Below are 21,988 nucleotides of genomic sequence, written 5' to 3' on the forward strand. Positions count from 1 at the left end.
GGTGTGTTCTGGGAGCTCGGAGGCCGCAGCGGCGCCTGAGGGGGCTCGGCCGCCATTTTGTGCCTCTCGCTCGGAGCGGGGCGGCCGCGCGGGCGCTGCGGCTCTGAGGGAGCGCTCGGCTCTCCTGCTCTGTAGGCCGGGGTGACGCCGCCATGGGCCGTAAGAAGAAGAAGCAGCTAAAGCCTTGGTGCTGGTATCCTTCTGTGTGGGACGCGGCGGATGCCGAGAGCTGGGTGGGGGAGGGTAGCGGCGCGGCCTGGCGCGGTCGGGACTCGGTGCCATTCCGTCGCTTCCCGAGATGGGGCTCAGCCCTGCTCCCCACGCTCCTTGCGGTTTGTCTCGGTGCTTGGCCCTGTTCCAGCCCTGTTCCCCTCGGGATGGGGCCCGGTCCGTGCCCTTCCTGTGCTCCCCGCACGGCCTTGGGCCCGCTCCCGGCGCCCTCGCCGCGGCCTCCCGCCCGATCCCTAAAGCCGGCACAACGGGAAATGGAGAATGGCCTTTATCCCTTGCGAGGGATAAATGGAGAAAATCCTGTTACTGATAAATGCATTTATTCACGGTGGGATGTGGTTATAAGAGAATTTTTATAAAGCTCTTCTCTTTTTTCTTCGTGACGGGGGGAAGCTTTCAATTTGTAATTGCTGTATCATGATCAGGTTTAATTTTTTAGTACCCAGAAATACTGGTGGATTTTTATTTGATCGCTCCTTGAGAATGTACTTACTGTTGTGGAGTGTTTACAAATTTACCTTCTCACGTTTCTGTCCTCTAGAATTCTTTAATAAAGAAATTTAAAAGGTGCTCCGAGGTATTGTACCATTTTGTCTTGGAAGGTATCTGTGACTGTTTTAGGCATTAATTTATTTCACGTTTTGGAGGAAGTAAGGGACACATTGTTAGCAATGTTAACATTTTCTAAATAATAAATAGCTAATGTGTATTTGTCCCGCTTAGGAAAATGTGTAAAGTGTTTGCTGAAATATCAATGCTCGCCCACAGAAAGGAAATGCAGTTTGCCTCTTATATTACACAGATGTCCAAACAGTTCTTTGCTTAAAATATTTCTTTTTAAAAGCAGAGAATTCTCCAGTTACTGCAGTAAATTATGCTGTGTCATAATAATTGATATCTGGATAACTGGAAGAGGAAGAGAATTTTTAACTAAAACCTTTGTTCTCTTTTATGATTGTTAGTCACTGGTAATTGATTAAAGAGACACTTCTGAGTGATTTGCGTAATTTCCCTTTTGCTGATTTCAAGCCTGTTTCTCCTTTAATGCTGTAGCAGCATTCACACCCCTGAAGAGAAAAATAGCTAGGACTTGAAAACCCTGAGTCAAACAATATAGAATCAGATGATGATTCTGATTGCCTGCAGACAACTTCCCACTTTTGTACCTGTTTAAAGAGGTGTGTGGTGGACTGGATGAGGATGCTTGCTTTCAGACATCCATGAAATATTTGTCACCCTTTGAACGCTCAGAGATGCTTCTTGTGCCTTTCTTTTGCTTCAGGAAAAATCACACTGGTGCTCATTACCTTAGTCCTATCTAGAAGGTCATTTCCAGTATTGAATGTTTCCTTAACAGTCTTCAATAGGTACTGTAATAGGGATTTTGATGATGAGAAAATCCTTATACAGCATCAAAAAGCAAAGCACTTTAAATGCCATATATGTCATAAGAAACTCTATACAGGACCTGGTTTAGCTATACACTGCATGCAGGTAAGGCCTGTTAGATTTATGTGAGCTTTTCTTTACAGCATCTGAAATTGAAATGAAGTGTCCTTAAGGGCGGTTGGAGGCTTCCAGAGTCTATAAAACTGGTGAGAAGAGGGCAGCAATGGCCTGCTTGCAGCACAGGAATCCCGCTGTGTCAGCACTCAAATGGCCGCTGTGCAGCAGAGATCTTTCTCAGGAGTTGTGTAGGAGTGAAGGAGTTGTGCTGTCTAGTTTTTCTAAGTTTATGTAAGCTGGTTTTAGGGGTAATAGTAGTTACCAGAGATTAGGATGCTCAGATCAAGAAAATGTTTGGCCAGAGAGATTAGTCCCATTAAGGATGTTCCTTTTAGTCTTGAAACTGCCTGAAGAACACAGGGAATTTACACTGAAATGTGGTCAGCAGGATTTGTTTAGGTTGTTTTTTTTTTCTTTAGGTACATAAAGAAACAATAGATGCTGTTCCAAATGCTATTCCTGGAAGAACAGACATTGAACTGGAAATCTATGGAATGGAAGGCATTCCAGAAAAAGACATGGAGGAACGGAGGAGGTTACTTGAACAAAAAACTCAGGGTAAGGTGTAATGTGGCTGTTTGTCTTAATTCCCTGTTGTGTTCCTTACTCAGCTCTGGCACTTGTGAGGGTAGGATTTAATGCCTTCTCTGATGGCAGCTCCAGGCATTTGCCAGCCACGTGGGAGGGATTTTTCCTTTCCTGTTCAGAAGTAGATGCTCCCAGAGCAGCTCCAACAATTACCTAATGAATATGGGCAAGGTCATTTATTTGTGGGGGTAAAGGGAGGAAAGGCTAGAGGTAAAACTGTCCTGATGGTTCTTAAATGCTTTGCTGTTCAAGCATACCCTTGGTTGAACTGCTTTGGTTGCAGCTTGGCAGTGTGACATTGGCATAAGGGCAGATCCTCTGTGTGTTCAGGCAGTGTGAGTCATGTGCCTTCCCTTTATTTGTGGCTATATGTGGGCTCATGCAGCATTGTTTCTTTGTATTTGTGACTTTTTGAACAATGATAAGGTTTGAATTTTTCTATTAGCTAGTTTTATGGAATATAATTTGTGTTCAGTTTGACCATATGTGTTGTACTGTCTGCAGAGAGCCAGAAAAAGAAACAACAGGATGATTCTGATGAGTATGAAGATGATGAATCTGCAGCTTCAACTTCATTTCAACCCCAGCAAGTTCAGCCACAGCAGGGGTACATTCCCCCAATGGCACAGCCAGGTTTGCCTCCTGTGCCAGGTGCACCAGGGATGCCTCCAGGTGAGAGCGTGTGTTATGTTAGGTAGTTGCTGAAAACCTCACTAGAAACATTAATTGCTGCTTGCAAACTTGGGTAGTAATCTGCCCTTTTAAAACTGAGGTCACAGAATAGCTCTGGGAGGTGCAGATAAGTAATTTCTTCATTTTTTTCCACTGTTCTGTGCATGAGCACATCTTCATTGGTGGGCTAGATTCAGATATCTAATGCTGGCATGTAGATTGAAGGCATGTGGTAGTAAGACAGGTTAGTGCTTCAAACAGAAGTCTGCCAGTGATATTTGTTCATGGTATTTGTAACAGGGTTTTGGGAACAGGGCAGAGCTGCTGTGTGTCTGGAGACTTCTAACACAGAACAGGCCATTGATACACAGGCCACAGATGCAGTGAGGAAAGAATTTTCATCAGTGAATGAAGAAAATTATATCTTGTAATAAGATGTCTTCTTTGGAGACCACAGAAAATTCACAGTCTTGCAGGGCTGAGGACAATCAAAGTCAAATTTGCAGATAGTATTATATTGCACTGTTCATAAGCAATATTATTTCAAAATTCAATCTTTCAGAACTTGCTGTAAAGCATTTATCCAGTGTAAACATAGTACATGACATTTGTTTGCAACTGTATGTCATCAGAGTTGTTGAAAATGTATTTTTATTTTAAGGTATACCCCCATTAATGGCAGGTGTTCCACCTATGATGCCTGGAATGCCTCCAGTTATGCCTGGAATGCCACCTGGGTGAGTAGCAAGAAAGATTTAATATTATATGTTCATACTGTGCATTTTGAACTGTCAGATAAAAAGTAAAGCTAATTCAAAGAATGTACAATAGGGAATTGTGAACTCTGTAACTTAAAATATTAAGACTGACCAAAGAACTGGATGGCTGTAAACCAACATGTAAAATATGGCCAAACTGGGTTTATGTATAAAGTATCTTGCATTTCTCCTGCCTTAATAGTTATTAAGTAGTAATATGTTAAAATAAAATTTTGTTGTGTTGGTTTAGAGCCTTCTGTGAGCCACTATTCCCTTGTGAATTGCACATATATTGTGCATCTGGTTATCAGTCATCAACATAACAGGAAAAAAGTACTGGATAGATAATATTTTTCTTGTATTTTGGGCAGAGTATGTTGGTTTTTATGCTTGTTATGGGGTTGACACCATACCCTATCACAATGTGTTTGGAAATTCACAGTTAGATTTTTGATTTTGTCATAAATTTTCACAGATTACATCAACAGAGAAAATACATGCAGTCATTTTGTGGTGGAAACATGTAAGCATCTCATTAATGTAATTCTAGGTACATTCATTATGCCATTTTATGTCATGTTTTTGATAAGCTAGAAATTGTTTTACTGAAAACCTTTGAATATTGCCTAAGAATTTGGGGAAGGTGTCTGATTAGATTTTGTTACTGTATAATACATGAAGGTTTTATGTTTTTATCTAAATGAATATTACAAAAGTGTATGTGAAATGCATTCTACAAAATATAAACCAAATAGACCCTTAGAGAGTTAAAACCTCTCTTGAAACAGAGCTTGAACAGCTCCATGTGCTCGATCCTTGACGCTGCAGGACATGCTGCAGGAACTCAGTTTAATCTAAACTTTAAGTTAACTGAGGAGAAAGCTCTGTGTCTTCTGAGACATACTGATTTAACAGTCTTTGACTTTAAAAATCATATCATAGTCAAACATGGTTTGGATGCTCATCAGATCTAGCTTTTCTGGGTGGAAATGCAACAGAATTTAATTCGGTTGTCTGACATTTAGTCCTCATCAAATTTCCTGTTAACTTCAGGTGAATATTATGTCACCTGTAAAAACACAAATTAATTTGCTAAAATTTCAGTGCATTTCATTTTGGGAGGAGAGGGTGGTGTTGCATTATGCTTTTATCTATTCTAATCTAAATTTTTGCTTACTTAACCTGATTGACCTTTGTTTAAAAATTACCAAAGAATTAAGAGACACAAAGCAACTTTGGTGTTAGAGTGCCACCCGTTCTAGCACTATCTGCAGTTTCTCAGAAGTCATTCTTCTGGGGCAGCAGGCACTGAGCATCCAGCACTTATTTTGATGTCTGCTGGGCAGCAAGACTGACTTTGCCTTCTCCAACCAAAAAAAGGGACGATGGGTCTGTGTTCCCAGTCACTGCTGCTGCTGCAGTGGGTGTTTTCTGTGTAGCAGTGATAGACAAGTTGAGAGCAGAAATCAGACTTTGCCAGAAAGAATGCTCACCTGTTCATGGGGTTTGATCTGAAAACAGCAGTGGTGAAGGTGTCTTAACTGTCACACAAACAGAAACTGCTTCTTAGTGGGGTTTTGGTTTGTGCTGGAGTGCTGCAGATCAGCTTATCTTGCTCGCTAAAGTAATAAACATTCCTTTATTTTATTTCAGTAATTGTTTTTTGAATGTCTGCAAAAAATCAAGCAAAATTAAGCTACCCTTGTTTGTTCCCTGTAAAGGGCTCATACATATTCATCTAGGAAGAGAAACCAAATGGTTTCTTTTTAATGTGGAGAAAAAATGTTACAATGAGGATTTCTCATATTAAAAAAAACCAAAATCCCACTTTATCATTAGTGTATGGAGTGTTTTCTAGAATTGAAACTCCAGAAGCTTTCTTGCCCTGTGATCTCTGCTCTGCTTTTATCAATAATTTTGGATAGTTCTACAGCTCTGGGTTATCTGCCAGTCAGTGTCAGAGGGGAGCAATAGCAGATGTACAGTGATTGTAGGTGATAGGAGCAAGCTGCTTTTCCTGCATTCAGACTCCATGAGTTACTGAGATCAGGTTCTTGGAACACTGCTGCAGCTTGCAGTCTTGAGAGAGATTTCAAGAGACACTAGTTCTGGGAATCTCAGAGGAATTGAAATATTGAGAAATTAAATTTCAAATAAATGTTTGGGGTTTTGGGTGCTGGGTTATGTTCTGGTTTTATTGTTGTGGAGTCAGTTTGGAATTGCCTCTCTTTAGAGCTTTTAAAATTACTTACCATTTTTTATCTAATACAGGGATGTGCCAATTGTCTTAACACTTTATCATGAGTGTTCATACCAGTGCTCATTTTCTTTTCAATAGGATGATGCCAATGGGTGGAATGATGCCTCCTGGGCCAGGAATCCCACCTCTTATGCCTGGTATGCCACCAGGTAGGTCAGGGTTGTCGAACTCGTACTATGGTGAGAGTTTAATTATATTTATTTATTTTCCTTAAGATTTAGAATTTATGTAAAGAACATACAGACTTTTGGTACCACCCACCAACCACCTTTATGTGGTTGGCCTGCCACAAAAGCCAGTCTTGTGCAGAGGTGGTTGATTCATGGCTTCTGATTATAAATAATTATTTGATTTTTGTACCGTTGTTAAAGTAAAAAATAGAGTTTTTTGTTTTATTGCACTTTGTCACACTGTTGTGTTGCCTGGTCTCTCTTCATCCCTTTCTTAAATTAATGTTTGTGCCTGTATCCCTTTTTTAAATTAATGTTTGTGGCTGATTGGAAAACAGTAATGATTGAAAATGTGGAAAGTGGGGAATAGTTGGGTAGTCTACTGAACTAATGAGCCTGCAGTGTGAAGAAACTTAACTGACATTTTAGTTTCTTACCATAGCTAGAAGAGATGTTTGTTGTGCAGCTCTTAAGTAGCCCTAAGTTCCTTGGGTGTTCCACCTGACCAGCAGCTAGTTTGCTTGATGGAACCCATGGGAGCTGTTAACTTCCCACTGACCCTCTCCTAGAGCTGCACACACACCAAATGCAGATGTTGTGGTGATACTACAAAATGTTCCAATCCACTTTACTAATGACCCCAGCAAAGCTGGCAGTGTTTTGGTCACAGTTCTGATACTGTTCAGAAACAATTCAGTCTCAGATTTTGTGAGTGTCATCAATGCTCTTGGCAGCATAGGTGCAGTGTGTCAGAAACAGTTACTGCATGAATTGTATTGGCTTATTGAGAGCATAAACTTCATTATTGCAGCTTTAGTAAAAAACAACTTAATCCAGAATTGCTCTGAAGTGTTTGAGATTACTGCCTGTGCACGATCATAGACTGGTGATTGCTGGCATTACCATTTGTCATGTTTTATTTTACTGTTGCCTTAAAAATACATCTTGTGGTGGGAAACTTTGTTCTAAGGAGTACTGGGAGCAGTATTGTCTAAAGGAATATTTGTGCTTCCTGGAGCCTGATCTGCTGTCCACTGTTTGTGGTTTGTAGGGATGCCCCCTCCTGTTGGGCCTCGGCCTGGCATGCCTCCAATGACACAAGCACAGCCTGTTACAGCCCCAGGCATTCTAAACCGGCCTCCAGCTCCTGCTGCAGCAGCACCGACCCCACAACCTCCAGTTACTAAACCACTCTTCCCAAGTGCGGGGCAGGTAAGGTGTCCCAGAGACTGGAATCTCTTGTTATATTCTTTAAATTGCCACTGTGTCAATAGTGCCTATTTATTACTGAGGAGGCCCAAGAAATGACTGGTTCAGGTTTTTGCTTGGGTTGATGATTTATTCAGTGTAGTGCTTGAATGAATTTTAAAAGATTCTTTTGTTTGTCTTAAAACAGCTGTGAAGCCAGACAGAAGTTCTGTAGGCACTGGGGAAGAAAGGAGTAGGCAAAACACTCTTAAATGCCTTTACATTTGTCTATAAGGGAACTTTGGGTGGGTGAAGAGATATGTTTTCTACAGGAATCTGATAGCATAGAATCTAACTAAAATTTCCAGATTAAAAATCTTGACGTGGCTTATTCTCACTTATAATGGGTTCTCTACTGATAAATGGATGAATTATTCTGTAGTCTTGTTAAACCGGTTAAACATTGCCTGAGTTAGGAGGTTTTTTTACTTCAAAAAGTTTAGGAGTAAGTAATTGTGAAAAGTTAATTTCAATGTTTTGGGGGGCGGGGGGAAATGGGGAATTGATACTGGCTTGTGACCTCTTCCCTTTTAATGCACTTTTTCATGGGTCCTGGAGTTCTTTCAAGTATGTTGCAGAAGCCTTTGTAATGTACTGTTTGCATTTTGGGCTTCTGCAGGGAAGATACATGTTTACAAAAATACAGTCCTTTCATGAGGGAGGACTTAGTATAAGAAATCCTTTCATCTGGATACTTTCCACCCATTTGTTTGGACACTTTTCACTGTTTCCTTTCTTTTATGCTACAGATGGGGACACCTGTCACAAGCTCAAGTGCAGCTTCCTCCAATTCAGAAAGTCTCTCAGCATCTTCTAACGCTCTGTTTCCTAGCACAGCACAAGTACGCAGGAAGTCACAGTTTAAAACAAATTGCTTTGCAACTTAACCCTTTGGACCGTTCTGTAAAATCTAAAATTGACTAAACATCTTCAGATAATTTCTCTTATATTCCTGATTATGTTTAGCTGGTAAAACTGCAGAGTCCTTGATTATGAGTTGCATCTTACCAGAAACAAGCATGTCAAAGTGCCCAATTTTTCTTAGTGTGAAAGAATGAAATGTAACATCCTGGTTCTAAAGGGTTAAAAGAGCATGAAAGCAGTTAAATGCATTTTAGTGGGCAGTGGTTAGCTTGATGCATGGTGAAGGCTTTTTAGTTTATGTTGTTTAATATGTCACATCATAATGTAGGGAATTTTAAATTTGCATTATGTGCAAAATGTTAATTTTTTTTTTTGATTGGGAGGTTCAGATAATTTTAAATATCCAGTGATTAGAAACAAAAGCATTCTCTCATAACTAAGGTTTGCTTTGGAGATTGCTGTGTCTTTAGAGAAAGCTTTGAAAAACAGACACCTACAGGGTTTTTTTAACGGAAGAGTAGGAGAAATGAAATGTTGAAATCTCTAGTGGACTTCTGACATGCTTCCATTGATTCTTCATTCACAAATAAGATTAAAATTCTGTAGGTAGATGTAGTACTTTGTGAAAATACTGCAGTGTGTTTATAGAGAGAACATTTAAAGTCCTGATGCAGTAGAGCTTTCTTAAATATTTTGATTAAAATATTTCTTATATACCTAATTTTAATAAATACTAGCACTTCGAGCTGTACTCTAAACTAATGGTTGCCAAAATATGTTAAATTAGTGAAAGACTAATGAATTTATGCTTAGAGGCTCCTAAAAATAGTGTTTCAGGAAAGATTTACACATTTTCCAAATTCAGTGTTTGAGATAAAATAGTAGGGTGTTTTTTTCTTTGTTGTTCCTTTGTTTGTTCCTTTGTTTGACCTGCAGATTTTAGACTTTCCTGTGTGTGTGTGTATATGTGTACATACTGGGGTTTATTTTGTCTTGGTTTCAGTTGCTCTAGTATGCAGTAAGGCTGAACTTTACTTTTGTCAAGCTTGTTATAATTATAGATCTCACTGGAACATTTCAGAGGTCTAACAGTCATCGTTTAAGTTTTCTTAAGTGAAAGCTTTCTTTATTTGAGAAATAAATATTGACCTGTCTCTGTTTCACAGGCTGCAGCAGCTGTGCCAGGGCCAGTTGGTACCGATTTCAAACCTTTGAATTCTACACCTGCAACAACAACAGAACCCCCCAAACCAACATTCCCGGCTTACACACAGTCTACAGCCTCAACCACTAGCACGACAAACAGCACTGCAGCTAAACCAGCTACATCTATCACAAGTAAGCCTGCTACCCTCACAACAACCAGTGCAACCAGTAAGTTGATCCATCCAGATGAGGATATATCACTGGTAAGTTAACATATTTTCATTGTCTTAATGAAAAATGCAATTTGTGATGATATAGCAGGTTGAATGGAATTTCATCTGTGCTCTGCCTTATGTGTATTTTAGTAATGGTGAGAGGGCAAACTGGCAGAAGAAATGTAACTGAGAGAACTTCTTTAATTAAAGTGATGACTGGCATATTGGCAGTGATCTTGCTGCAGTTTAAGCCTTAGTTTTGGTGGTGGTGGGAAATCTCACAGTCCAAAATACAATTTGGACTTTACTGCATGTGTCTTGAAGTTAACTAGGCTTGGATAATAAGTGTAGAACAAAAGATTGAACAGCTTGAAGTTGTTTTGATGCTATTATAGCAGTTAGAAATATGGAATTTATGAATTAAAAAATTAATATTAATTACAGTTCAGAGATCTTTAGATTTGTGTTTTTAAAAGAAAAAGCCTTTACTCAGCTAGGAGAAAGGGAGAATTTGAGTTCCATGCAGAATGCTTGAATTGGTCTGTATTAAGGAAGAAAGTCTGCAGAGAGGGGGCAAATCCTACTGCTGCTGTGTAATGTTACTAGTAGTCTTTTAACTTGTAGTTAAAATAGTTTAGTAATGTACTTTGTTGCACTTCTATTTACTTTGCTTTTGGTAAGTTTTAACCCAATGTGTTGTGATTGTCTCTTCTGGTTCTAGGAAGAGAGAAGGGCACAGTTGCCTAAATACCAGCGCAATCTTCCTCGACCAGGCCAGGCTGCCCTGGGTAATCCACCAGTTGGACCAATTGGAGGTATGATGCCACCACAGCCAGGAATTCCTCCACAACAACAAGGAATGAGACCTCCCATGCCACCTCATGGTAATCATAAGTTTCCCAGCTTTTTGTTTTTGGAAAGATTTGTTGCCTATGCTAGCAGGGAGGGGTGAAGCTTTTCACAAGATACACTTTTCACTATTAAAAAAAAAATTTAAAAATTATTCTTTGCATCTTAACTATTCTGTTTATAGGTCAGTATGGTGCTCATCATCAGGGCATGCCAGGATATCTTCCTGGGGCAATGCCTCCATACGGTCAGGGACCTCCGATGGTGCCCCCGTACCAGAGTGGACCTCCTCGCCCTCCGATGGGAATGAGACCGCCCGTAATGTCGCAAGGTGGCCGCTACTGATGCTCCTACTCACGCTCTAATAGGTTTGGAGATTAAACCTTTTCTCATCTTGTGCTGTTAATATAGCCGAGCTTCCGTCAGTTAAGGCTTCATTGTGACTTTTAAAAAAATAAGTATCTTCCCACATGCAAGGAGCTATTGGACATTCTTATTTTACATGGGAAAAATTATTTGGAATAATAACAGGAACTTTTCCTGATGTTGCAATTTATACTGTATGGCTTCTTTTTCATGTTTCATCTAGGTTTTTAGAAGTGAAGTATAGTAAATATGGTTCGTTAAATTGTGAAGGCGCTGGAATTACATGAACATACCACCTTAAAGGCAAGTTCTGTAATGTTACGTTGCTATTTGTGAAATGATGCCTTCACAGCACTTCAAGTGCTGTTGGACTTCATGTCCCCAACATAGTTTGGTGAGGGCTGTAACTGTTCCCAACTACTTGTACATTAAAGTCTGAACTTGTAACAATATTTAATGTATTTAGAGTTCTTCCTGTTCCAGGGTTTAAGTAAACTGACCCACTAAGGTCATGTGACTTTTCTGTACTGTTATAAACTTCATTGTAATAAAAGAGGAGAAAAATTTATATGCCTTTTTATTCGTGACCAGCTGTGGACAACTGCCTGAAAGGTTTGTACAGATGCATGCCGTGGTAGCCATTGGTGTAATGAACACAGTTATTGGTACTGTTTTGATAAAGTCTGAATTCCTTATTCTAAAAAGTCACTCCTTAGCTGTACACCTGAGTAGACAAAGACCTGTACACTTATTAACTGACTCCTCAAAACTGAGGCTGCAGGAGGCACATCCTAACTCTTGGTTGTAACTTCTCTTAATGCATATGTTTCTTTATTTGTGCTTTCTTGTCCTCAATAAATTTTACATGATTTCTAGTCCTGGCACTTGCTTGCAGGATGTGACAGTGCTCTGAGATACATCCTAGTGCCAGGGTGAGTCCCATTAGTTCACTCTGCAACTGATACTTTTTAATGTGCAAGTGGAGGTGAATTTTAGGATCCTTTTAGGTGAAGATTTCTAGAAGCTTAGGTGCATGGCACACGGGTGAGTGACTTCCAGTTAATGTATTGGAAGTTGACCTGCAAAAGAGAAATAGTAGCTGAACCCTCTTAATGCATAGAAGAGACAAAGCAGGCAAGAGTAATGTGTTACATGCTATATTTTTACTTTAAATGTTCAGATTTTCATGTTTTGGCAGTCTCTGAAAGGTGAACCATCTGTTGTGTGCTCTGAGCAGATGTTGTCTGAGTGTTCTTGAGCCATTCAGTGAAAGTTTCTGGAGTAAGAGACCTTCTTTATCAAAGAGATGTCCTCCCTTTATGAATTAGTAATTTCTGTTTATAAGAGGAAGAGTGACCAGTTCCTGCTAAAGTTGTAATTAAGTGACATCATGCGTTCCTGTGTTATACCTCTGATGAGAATGTAGACGGAGACTTCTTGTAGGGGAGGGAAGTGAAAGCCTCTCTGTCTTCTGAACAGGGAAAAAAGAGGGGTAAATTTTTCATTTGCAGGTCAACTTTAAATACATGTTCCAGCCTCAAGCCTTATCTGCAGTTTAATTAATGGGGATATATCTTCTTTAAGGTGGGGTAGAAGGATCATCAGCATTTTTGTGTCATTCTATTCATAGATGTTTTTGTAGATGGTGGAAGTTTTTCACTTAATACTGAGCATTATGGCTGTGTTTCTTGGAAGTCTTAGGGTTTTGTAGCTACACTAAAGCACTTCATGTGGCTTTATTCTGTACTCTCTCTTAAAAGTGCAAAAATAACAGTACAGCTAAAATACTACATTGTCTCAGCTTCTGAACTGTGGTCACGGAATGTCTCAAAAGCACTAGAGCAACCAGTGCAGTTTAGTTACAGCTGAATGGCCTTAGTTTAACCATTAAGAATTGCCAGGGACTTCTTTCTGAAGTGTCAGTTTAAAGACCATAAGTCCAAGCCTCTGTTGAGAAGCAGTTCTTGCTGATCACTGGTGTCAGCTTATCACCTGTCAGATGTGCAGTATTTGGCTTGCAAATGTGCAGAGTGGGGCCTTGATGTCAGTTCTTTTGTTAGCTCTTCATCTTGCTTTAGACGTAAGTCTAACAGATAAAACTTGCTTTGCTGAGGCAATGCTTCTATACTCTGGTTTTCTTCTGTTTCCCTAATTAGGATATTTACAAAACACTGAAGAGATTTTTATGATGTCTTATATTTATTCTTTTTGTAATATTACACATAAAATTCATACATTAAAGTGATCTTAAGTACTGCTTGTAAAACTGTAAAACTCTTGCTTTTTCTGAAGATCATATTGCTGCTCTAAGGATGCTTTGCCCTTCTGCCCCAGTCAAGTAGATTCCTTCTCCCTTTGGTGTCTTTCTGTAATTTTCCATATATTATTTCCAGAGCCCTACTTTTCCTGGGATAAAAATTTATTGCATGCACTGTTAACTTGGCATATTCTGCAAGTTGTATTCATTAAGTTTCACTCTTTTAAACAGTGAATGTCTTATTCTGATAACAGTACCATTTTGTAGCTAATACTGCATAGATTTCAAGCTTGAATACATTTTAAAAATAATCTTTCCTTAGTAGTGATGTTGTGAAAACCCCTCGTAAGTACTGCTGCATGTATTCATTAGTACTTGCATACAAGCAGGTGAACAGTTTTTTCATGATTTTCACATGGATACTTCTTTTCCTGCTCCTGTCATTCCTGTGCAATAAGAGCTGTGATGTGGCTGCCTTCAGTCTTCAGTTACTTTTGTCTCTTGTGTGATTCTTCTGTAAACAGGCAGATGTTTGGGTGCCTGTGTTGTCTTTTGGTCCCTGCCTTCATTTCTTTGGATACTGCTTCTTAGTGTTCAGAGAGTTGGATTTATGGTGCATTTACCCAAAACCAGCAAAACTACTTTGAATGTAATAATTGCTTGTATAAAGACAAAGACTTGGTTTACAGTACCAAGTGTAATCAACATAGCTCTACCAGCAAAATCCCTGATGTAATGCGGTCATGAAAACAGGGTTTTGCTTTAGTTAATCCTTTCCTGGAAAGAGATTGCAGAAGACTTTATGATTATAGAAAAGCATCTCTTGTGTAGCTGTTGCAGGACCCTAGTGATGTAATTACATAGGCAGAAGCTTTGTTTTTCAGTTGTTGCTTAAATTTGCCACAGCAGATCTTGCAATAAAATTCAGACTTGCAAGTGCATTTTGACCAGTCTTGAGATTGTAATAATGCAGATGTTGAATACAAAGGAATAGGCTACAAGAAAATTTCAGACACAGGTGGGAAAATAGGTTTAGCAAAAAACATGCCAGAATTTATTGCATCTAAGATTCTGTAGAAAGTTCTCCATTATGTTATGCATGGTCTCACAATATCATAAGTAGCTGATCTCTAGGGCAGAGTGGATGAGACTTGCATGAAAGAACCTTGAAAAAGCCTAGGTTAGATTTTTAGAAGTCTTTATATAACTCTTCCATACAGTCATTAGAATAGCCTTCTGCCATTGGCAAAATTGCTTTAAATAAAATTTTATTTAGCTGGCATATGTAGGCTGAAGGTTTCTTCAGAGACCTTTGGATTACTTTTTTTTTTCCCCCACAAATGATATTTTAGGTGCTGATAACAAATTTGAGGCTGGGCTGTTTATCTAATAACAATGGATAAGTATTCCTCGCTCTGTGCATGCATGGGACAATATAAACAAGCTTCTAGAAACACAGCTGCATCTGCCTTCTGTGGTTTCTGCCAGTATTTTAGTCTGTGGAGCTCTTGAGCAGTACTGACACAGAACTGGATAATTTACTATCTTAAAATGTGGATGAAATTGAATGGGATAGATAATGTACAGTTACTTTATAGGAATCAAATAATTCTGGATACAAAATGAAAACAAAAATACCAAGATTACTTCTTTTATGAACAGCAAGAAGGTTGTTATGACCTTCAGTTAAATTGAGACTTGATACACCAGTCAATGAGCTGGGGCCACAATTGAAAATGGTAACTAATGACACTTCTTAGCAAATGTCTTAATAATTGTACTGGTCTAGTTTCTACACAAACACTAAGACAAGGTTGAACATTTTCAGTGGCTGGTGGAATCTTTAACTCAATTTTTCATGAACTAGTACATCAAATACTATCACTTAAGGGGAAAAATGCCCCAAGACAACTGACGTTCCATTGATCAAGATGCAAAGCAAAACAAGCTGTCCAATTCAGAAATAGCTACCAACTACAAAAAATACTGTTTGGACCTAGCAAAAGAGGTGCTGTAGCAGTCATTTTCTTTTGTTTGCTTGATCACTGGAATTTTGTTAGTTTTTAATGCATGTCTTTCACTTAATTGGGTCATGTTTTTTCTAAAATTCAAATTTTTCTTCTTCCTATAGCCCTGCCATAGGACAGGCTGAGGCAGAGTCTCAGTGTTGCCCTGTTCAGTCTGAGGCAAGTGGGATTTATTTTATTCATTCTGGGGGCTTTCACAGCTTTATGGCTGTTGGATATTTATGTCCCCAAACTTGCAGCAAGTTTGGTGAAGGCCCCTAAATTTATTTTAATTTAGGTTTTTTATTCTCTTTTGGTAGATGGGCTCTATATTAATATTTCTCTTTTTATTATCATTGTGTTTTTAAGAGTCTTAAGGGGAGGGAACCTGTTTTAAGATGTGTGGGTACCTTTTCTCTTAATGGAATGCATTTCCTTCAAGGCTGGTCAGGTAGTCCTTAAGACACACTGCCCCTCCCCATCGTTCCCTGCATTGCATTTGTGATGTATTTGTTTTTTGGGTTTGGTAGTGTTGATTTTGTGTAGTCTCTGAATTAGTGGCATGTAACCAATTATTAATGTTTTCTCTTCTAAGGATATGTATCTATTGAAAAGCTTAAAATAGATTTGAAGTAGTAAGTTAATTGCTACAAAAATTTGTAGCCCAAATTACAGAATACAGTTTCTTTGAAGAAGGTTAAGATGTTAATACTGCTGTGTTTGTGAGCTGCACCTCAACAAATATTAATGTAGAGCCCTGCGACGAAATAGAGATCAGGTCCAAGTTGGTAACACAGAAGAGTGAGAAATCAAAGCTGCAGATTTTTCAGCTTGCCAGTTTCAGGGAGAACCTTTTCCTCAATCTCTTTTTCCTCAGTTCAGGGAGAACTTTTTCTTTCATCTCAAATACATCAAATTTGAAAATGTTTTGACTATTGCAACAATAGTAAGAGTTGAAAAACTTTTCTTTTAAATCTTGTGAGATTCTGTTTGCATATTCAAAATTAGCTTTATTTGAAGTTCCTTCTTTCACACGGTGCCTAGCAAAAATTTCTGCCCTTTGTGAAGAAAAAGGTGCTCATTCTGTTGCAGATCCCTTGGTTGTGATTGCTTGAAGTTGCTTAAAGAAAGCTTCAGAATAGCAGGTTTGCCTAAGGAGGTCTTGCAGCATACCAGCAGTGAAATAGTAAATAAATAAATGTGCGAGTCTGGTTTGACTTTTTAAAAACGTTCTTGAGATATTTTAAAAGTTTGTGGTGAGGCTTTTTTATGAGCATAGTTGTTTATTTCTTCAAGATTTTGCTAAATAATTACCCCTAATGGGATTTCAAGTAGTTTTAACTCAAGGATAGAGTTGTAATTAACTTAGAGTGGATTGCACATTGATGTTGTACCCTTCTTTGTTTGTACTCTGCCCTTTGCATTTTTCCTGTAGAAAGCACCCTGCAAAATCCATGTTTGACTGGAAAAGTGACATATCCATGTTAACTGTTTCAGAATGGTTATTGAGCATGGTCTTGCTTTGGTAATTCTCATTGTGGTGCTCCCCCTGATAACAGTGAAGATGAGAACGATTCTTCAAGATAAACTACTGCAACTTGTACTTCTTTCACTTGCTTAATTAATAGGACCATTTGGCTTAGTTCTTTTTTCCCTAGAATGTCTAAGGAAACTGTTCAACTCAATACATTGTGGGGCTTGTACTTCTTGCTTTAAGTATCTGAATCTCTTAGAGTCTCAAAATAAAAAATAGGCAAATTTCAAATGCCTCTTTATTTTGAGGGATGAAGTGTGTTCTTAGTTACGTTCCAGTATTGCAGCTCTCATTGCAGCAGTTTGTGTATCACAAAGTTGGACATCTTCCTGATAGTGAAATTTCTTTGCTAAAGTTGGCAGTATTTCAGTGACATGATTTTTATAGATATTAATAAAATGAGGTCTTGGAGTTCAGGTTTTTTTTAAGCTTAAGTAGGGGCACATATCTTTTTTTAAGGAGAACGGGTTACTGATACTTTTCTAAATAGGGTAAATTTGCACCTGATCTATTAAACAAGAAAAGTAACTTGGAGATGTGGTAAATAAAGTGCATACCACATATGAAGAACTTTTAAAAATCTGTATGCTTGCAATCAAAATAATGAGACCAGGGAAATAATGATAGTGCCTGGATTCTGTAAGAATTCAGCTGTCTGTGGCTGCTGTTCTGTCTCATGATTGGGCTAGGCTGGAACTAGTTCAGAGGAAAGGAAGCTTTGGGACAGCTGTAAGGGATCAAGATGAATCAGAAGTGTTTGGAAAGCATAATGTATATGAAGTTCTTTCTCAAGTGGTGAAGAACACTTGGTGAGATGTGTCTGGCACACTGTAAGCAGCAGCTTAGTGCAGTCTTGATTACCAGGGCACACATTCCCAGTAAGGCTCTGTTAAAGGAAATGCAGTTTTACTGCAGTCTTGTGAATGTGTGTGGCTGAGGGAGCTGAGCACTGGAGCCTGCTGCTTTGGCAGCCAGCCATATCCTGTCTGAACCACAGGATCCAGGGTGTTACCTTCAAGCCATTTGTTTCTGGCATCCTGCTGAGACAGTTTTGACTGTCCCTGGTATCAATAATTGTCAGGCTTGGTACTTATATACCTGGACACTGCTGTGAATAGTGAGGCCCTTGTACCTTCTGAACAAGTTTACAATAACCTCCTAAATTCTTGCGGGCTTCCTTGCAGTAGTGACACTCAGCAACACTGTTGTTTTAATGGCAGTAAAATTGACTTCTGCAGAAATACTATCTTGAACTTACTTACCTTAAGGTTTTTCTTTCTTGAGGATATAAAGAAGTGAAAAAGTTTTGAGAAAATAGCAGAATTTTAATGCCAATATCATCCTAACTGAAAAGCAAAGAAGCACATGACATTGAGAGCTTGAAAGCTTCCATATAAATTCTCTTGTTAGCAGTTAAAGTGTGTCTCTGACGGCTAACTGCCTTATATAAGGTTCAAGCTTCTGACATCTTAAACTTTTTTCCCTTAAATTTTGTCTTAAATCTCTTCCATATTCAGAAAAGGGGCACGGGATGTATTTGCAGCTCTTAGTAGCCAATGTGGTTTTTGCTAACAGTAATTTTAATTACCTAAAATGAATGCAGTACAACCAAAGGAAACTATTTCACCATCTCCCAACTTAGGAAGTTATGTAATGCTTTGAGATAAAGATGTCATGCAGGGCTTTTTTCTTTTTAGTTCATTGAGTTGCTTGCACTGAATTCTCTAGCTTCTTTCTCACAAATTTAATGGGAAAATATACATTTTGCTTGTTCACTTGTAAAGTCCAGAATAAGAAAACAGACTTTAAGACTTTAATGAAGGAACCTGGCAATGTAAGTATTGTAATTTCCTTTATGTTTTTAGTAGGCAACAGGTGACCTTGTTAAACTTATTGTTTATGTATAAAAAAATCAGAAGGGCAAATTAAAAGTAGTTTTATAGTTGCCTTTACTTCACATGCTTTTCTTAAGCAACAAATTGCAGTAATTGAAATTTGGCTCTTTTCTTTTAATAAAAATCTAAATTATGGATAAAACACCTTGGTTTAATACAATTTGTGTTTCTGTTAACTAGCAGCAGAATTTCAGCATTTGCTACTTACTGGTAGAGAAGAAAAATTCCACAGAACTGCCAGTACAGGTTAGTTTAATCTGTAAGTACCTGATGTTCCTATTTGAAATAATTTGTTCAAATGATACCACTTAAATACCTGAGGGGAATTTTGGTCTCTGAAATATGATTGTTACCTACTACTGATTCCAGTAGTGAGTGAACAGACTAGATTTTTTTGGAAGATCCTTAATGGATTTAACTATGCTTGTGGACAGTTAAACAATATCTGCGAGCACCTTTAAGGAAAATTTAATACAGAGTCTTGACAAGGAGCCTTTGATATTACTGAAGAATGTGAAAATTTGAAGTCAAAATCACTGTGGTGACATGCAAGTAATTAATGAGGCTGTTTTTTATCAGCAAACCAGCAGATCCCTGTGTTTGTTGTGTTGGGGATTAACCATTTCTGTTTCTAGGAATCCATAGCAGTTTGTAATCTTTCCTTTTCTTTAGCTATTGCTAATTACCCTTTCTTAGCCACAGATTTTTACTTTGTTAGGGTGGTAAGCCAGGAGGTCGTTCTTCTGTGCTTTTTAAATTAATACTTTTGTTAGTTCATTTCAGCACTTCAGATGCTACCTACGACCGTGGTTTTGTCCAACTCTTATCTTACATCAGACTTACTGTTCTGCCTCTACTTTAATTCTGCCCTATTCCATATTCCCAGAAACTCTGGTATTTTATTTCTATTGTATAGAACGTTTTATACCTTAAAATAGGAAAGATTCTTTGTGAATGAATAGAAGATGCAGCTTTCTCTGGAATGGCTGCGTACATTTGTTTCTATTTAGACTTTGAATATCTCATCTCTACACATACCCGTAGAAGAGATGAAAACTTTTCCGTGCTATAGCATGAAGCAGAGATCCACAGCTGGATGGGCTGTAAGATTGTGCTTTAATTCACTTTTGAGGCCATGATGTCCCACTCTGAATTTGAGGGGCTTTTGACATCACTGGTGGGTAATTACTTAGTTGGTACTGTGAGGGCCATAGTTATGTGGTAGCTGAACAGACACTTCAGTTTCACCAGCTCATCTGAAAGGTTTAGATGGGTTTATGAGTGATTTACCACTTCCAGCAGAATTGCTTGTTTTAGGGTTTTGAATTCTTAAAGGGTACTGCAGAATTCATCATAAAAATATACACAGTTTCAAGTCAATTGTATCTTCCCAGGTTTTAGAATACTTACTCTTGCAGCCCCATTGCCTGCCATCTTCTCTACATCAGTTCTTGGTAATTTACATTCAATTACTTTGTCTTCAAAATGAGCTACAGGCAAATTTCTGACTAATGTTGGATAGGTTTTTCTCCCTAGAAGGGGGAAAAAAGGGAAGTCATACATTAATATTTACAATTTAGCTTTATCTCTGCTTAATCTTAATTGCAGGTATGCAAGAATAAAAGGGATACCTTGTTGTGTAGGTATCTCTTTTATTCTTGCATACCCTGTTAACAGAATGTATCTGTATTTCTTACACCATCTGTGGTTGACCCTAGCCAATGCTAGCATTAATGCAGTGCTCAGTACTGAGTTGGAGTGAGTAACTGCTTTTAGCTGCTCAGTTACCTTATCAAGTCTTGGTTTTGGCAGTGGCTGGATGCAGACCTGAACAACTTGTACACCAGCCTGGCAATCAGTGGGGATAACTAAAGGGCAGAGTGTGTTCCATAGTGTCTTAACAAAACAAAGTGCATTTCTCCAGGATAGATCACAGTAGAACTCTGTAGAAAGTCATCTTGTTGTGAAACTTCAAATGGCAATTACTTATGGTACTTTCTGGTAGAATAAAATTTATTTTTTTTGAGATAGGACCAAAACAAGACTGGAAATTTGGACTTTGATTACCAGGTGAGCAGTGTTAAATTGTAGCTCAACTTCTGACACACCATTAGAGCAGCTGTCCATTGTAAAATGGTTCAGCAGTTTTCCCTCCCAGTTCTGGTACTGTGTATTTGGAACAGTTTTTCATTTCCTGCTATTTCCTTAGACTCCTTGCTGACTCCCAATTGCCCTTTTAGAGTTTCTGGTCACTGTGCAGCAAACTCAAAATGAGAAAACTCCAAGCTGGTTTTAGTACCTTCATAAAAGACCTTTAAGCACATGAGTGAATAGTGTCCCCTCTCGGTAGCAGTGTGGCCACAGAAATTAGTGTGTTGTGAAGGGGTTTTTTCTGTAACTTGATTCTGCTTTTGTGTTAAGTGGTATGAAAGGCCTGGGATTACTGATCTTTTTCAAAAGACAGGTGGTGACAAAATACTGATGTTGAATTTAATTCAAGAAAGAGACTGGTAAGTATGTGCATCACTTTAATGCATGCAAATAATAGTAACAATAACAAGCTTAATTTTATAGCATTCAGCTTACAAAGAAGATGAGAAGAAAATACGGATTTAACATCATTTGCATTCACTGGGAACCCTCTCTGAACTGTTCTTCATATAGTCATCTGCACATATAGCCATCTGTAATGTGTGATCATTTTGTAATAGTCTCTGATTAAACAGAAGTGAACCACTGTTTCTGTGTATTTTTTTTTCTCCTCTTGAAAACCTATTTAAATTATTATTGCAACAAATGTTATGGTGAGAGTAACTTAGCACCAGCTTTTTGATCCTCTGTAAGCTGCAGAGACTCATTTGTGTGAGCTCTGACTTGAAGTGGAAGACAATTGAATCCAGCTTCTTAACCTGTAACTTGCTTTTGCTGTTGATCTGCTGTCCTGCTGCTAAGCAGACTATAAAAAGCTATTGAAGTTGGAAGAGTTGGAGTATGGAGGAAAAATTTCTAACAGTGTTTTCATAAAAGTTGGTGGCATGGACCTGCTGGGAGGTGCTCTGCTCTAAAGCCTTTTTGAGCAAAGTGCTGGAGAGATGAGGTAGCTTGGGAGGTGGGTATCCTTGCACCTCCTGTGTATGGGATGAGAATGGAATACTGGTTGGTCTTAATTAGCCACCACTGTTCACTCATAGGTTAATTTCTGAGAGGTGGTAAAGGGAAGATAAACAGATATTCTAATGCTATGACATGGATCAGTTGGAGGTTTTTTGAATTGGGTGTGCGTGACAAGGAGCAGTTGAAGCAGAGGACTCTTCAAGTGAACACTGCTGCTGTGCAGAAATTCTTAATGGGCATTTGTCCTCTGGGCCTTTCAGCTCTCAGGAAATCTCAGAGGCAATTGGGAACTGCTTTATACTAAAAGCT

The 21,988-nt window shown here is 38.6% G+C and overlaps 2 protein-coding genes across 12 annotated transcripts in view; one reads left to right on the forward strand and one right to left on the reverse strand.

Annotated features, from left to right (window-relative positions):
• Window positions 1-19,693, forward strand: ZNF207 (zinc finger protein 207). 11 transcript variants are annotated; one of them, XR_013340951.1, is made up of 14 exons: window positions 1-193; window positions 1,599-1,725; window positions 2,157-2,295; window positions 2,830-2,997; window positions 3,659-3,734; window positions 4,231-4,278; window positions 6,094-6,194; window positions 7,237-7,397; window positions 8,183-8,275; window positions 9,464-9,706; window positions 10,380-10,542; window positions 10,692-11,176; window positions 15,262-15,316; window positions 18,746-19,693. XR_013340951.1 is itself a non-coding variant. In XM_021537585.3 (13 exons), exons 1-12 carry the CDS (start codon window positions 153-155, stop codon window positions 10,850-10,852), a joined length of 1,521 nt encoding a protein of 506 aa, XP_021393260.1. In that variant the 5' UTR covers window positions 1-152; the 3' UTR covers window positions 10,853-10,875; window positions 11,097-11,441. The 11 variants fall into 11 exon arrangements, 8 of the variants coding, with proteins under 8 accessions (XP_021393260.1, XP_021393252.1, XP_021393270.1 ...); XR_002466053.3 differs by lacking the exon at window positions 18,746-19,693 and having other exon boundaries at window positions 10,692-10,875; window positions 11,097-11,176; window positions 15,262-16,901; XR_013340950.1 differs by lacking the exon at window positions 18,746-19,693 and having other exon boundaries at window positions 15,262-16,901.
• Window positions 19,663-21,988, reverse strand: part of LOC110474266 (sterile alpha motif domain-containing protein 9-like) — an 11,900-nt gene continuing 9,574 nt past the window's right edge. The window contains exon 4 of the transcript XR_013340949.1: window positions 19,663-20,097. The gene's annotated coding sequence lies outside the window, so the exon portion shown is untranslated. The remainder of the gene's footprint in view (window positions 20,098-21,988) is intronic.

This window comes from Lonchura striata, chromosome 19 (assembly GCF_046129695.1).
Source record: "Lonchura striata isolate bLonStr1 chromosome 19, bLonStr1.mat, whole genome shotgun sequence".
Taxonomy (NCBI): Eukaryota; Metazoa; Chordata; class Aves; order Passeriformes; family Estrildidae; genus Lonchura; species Lonchura striata.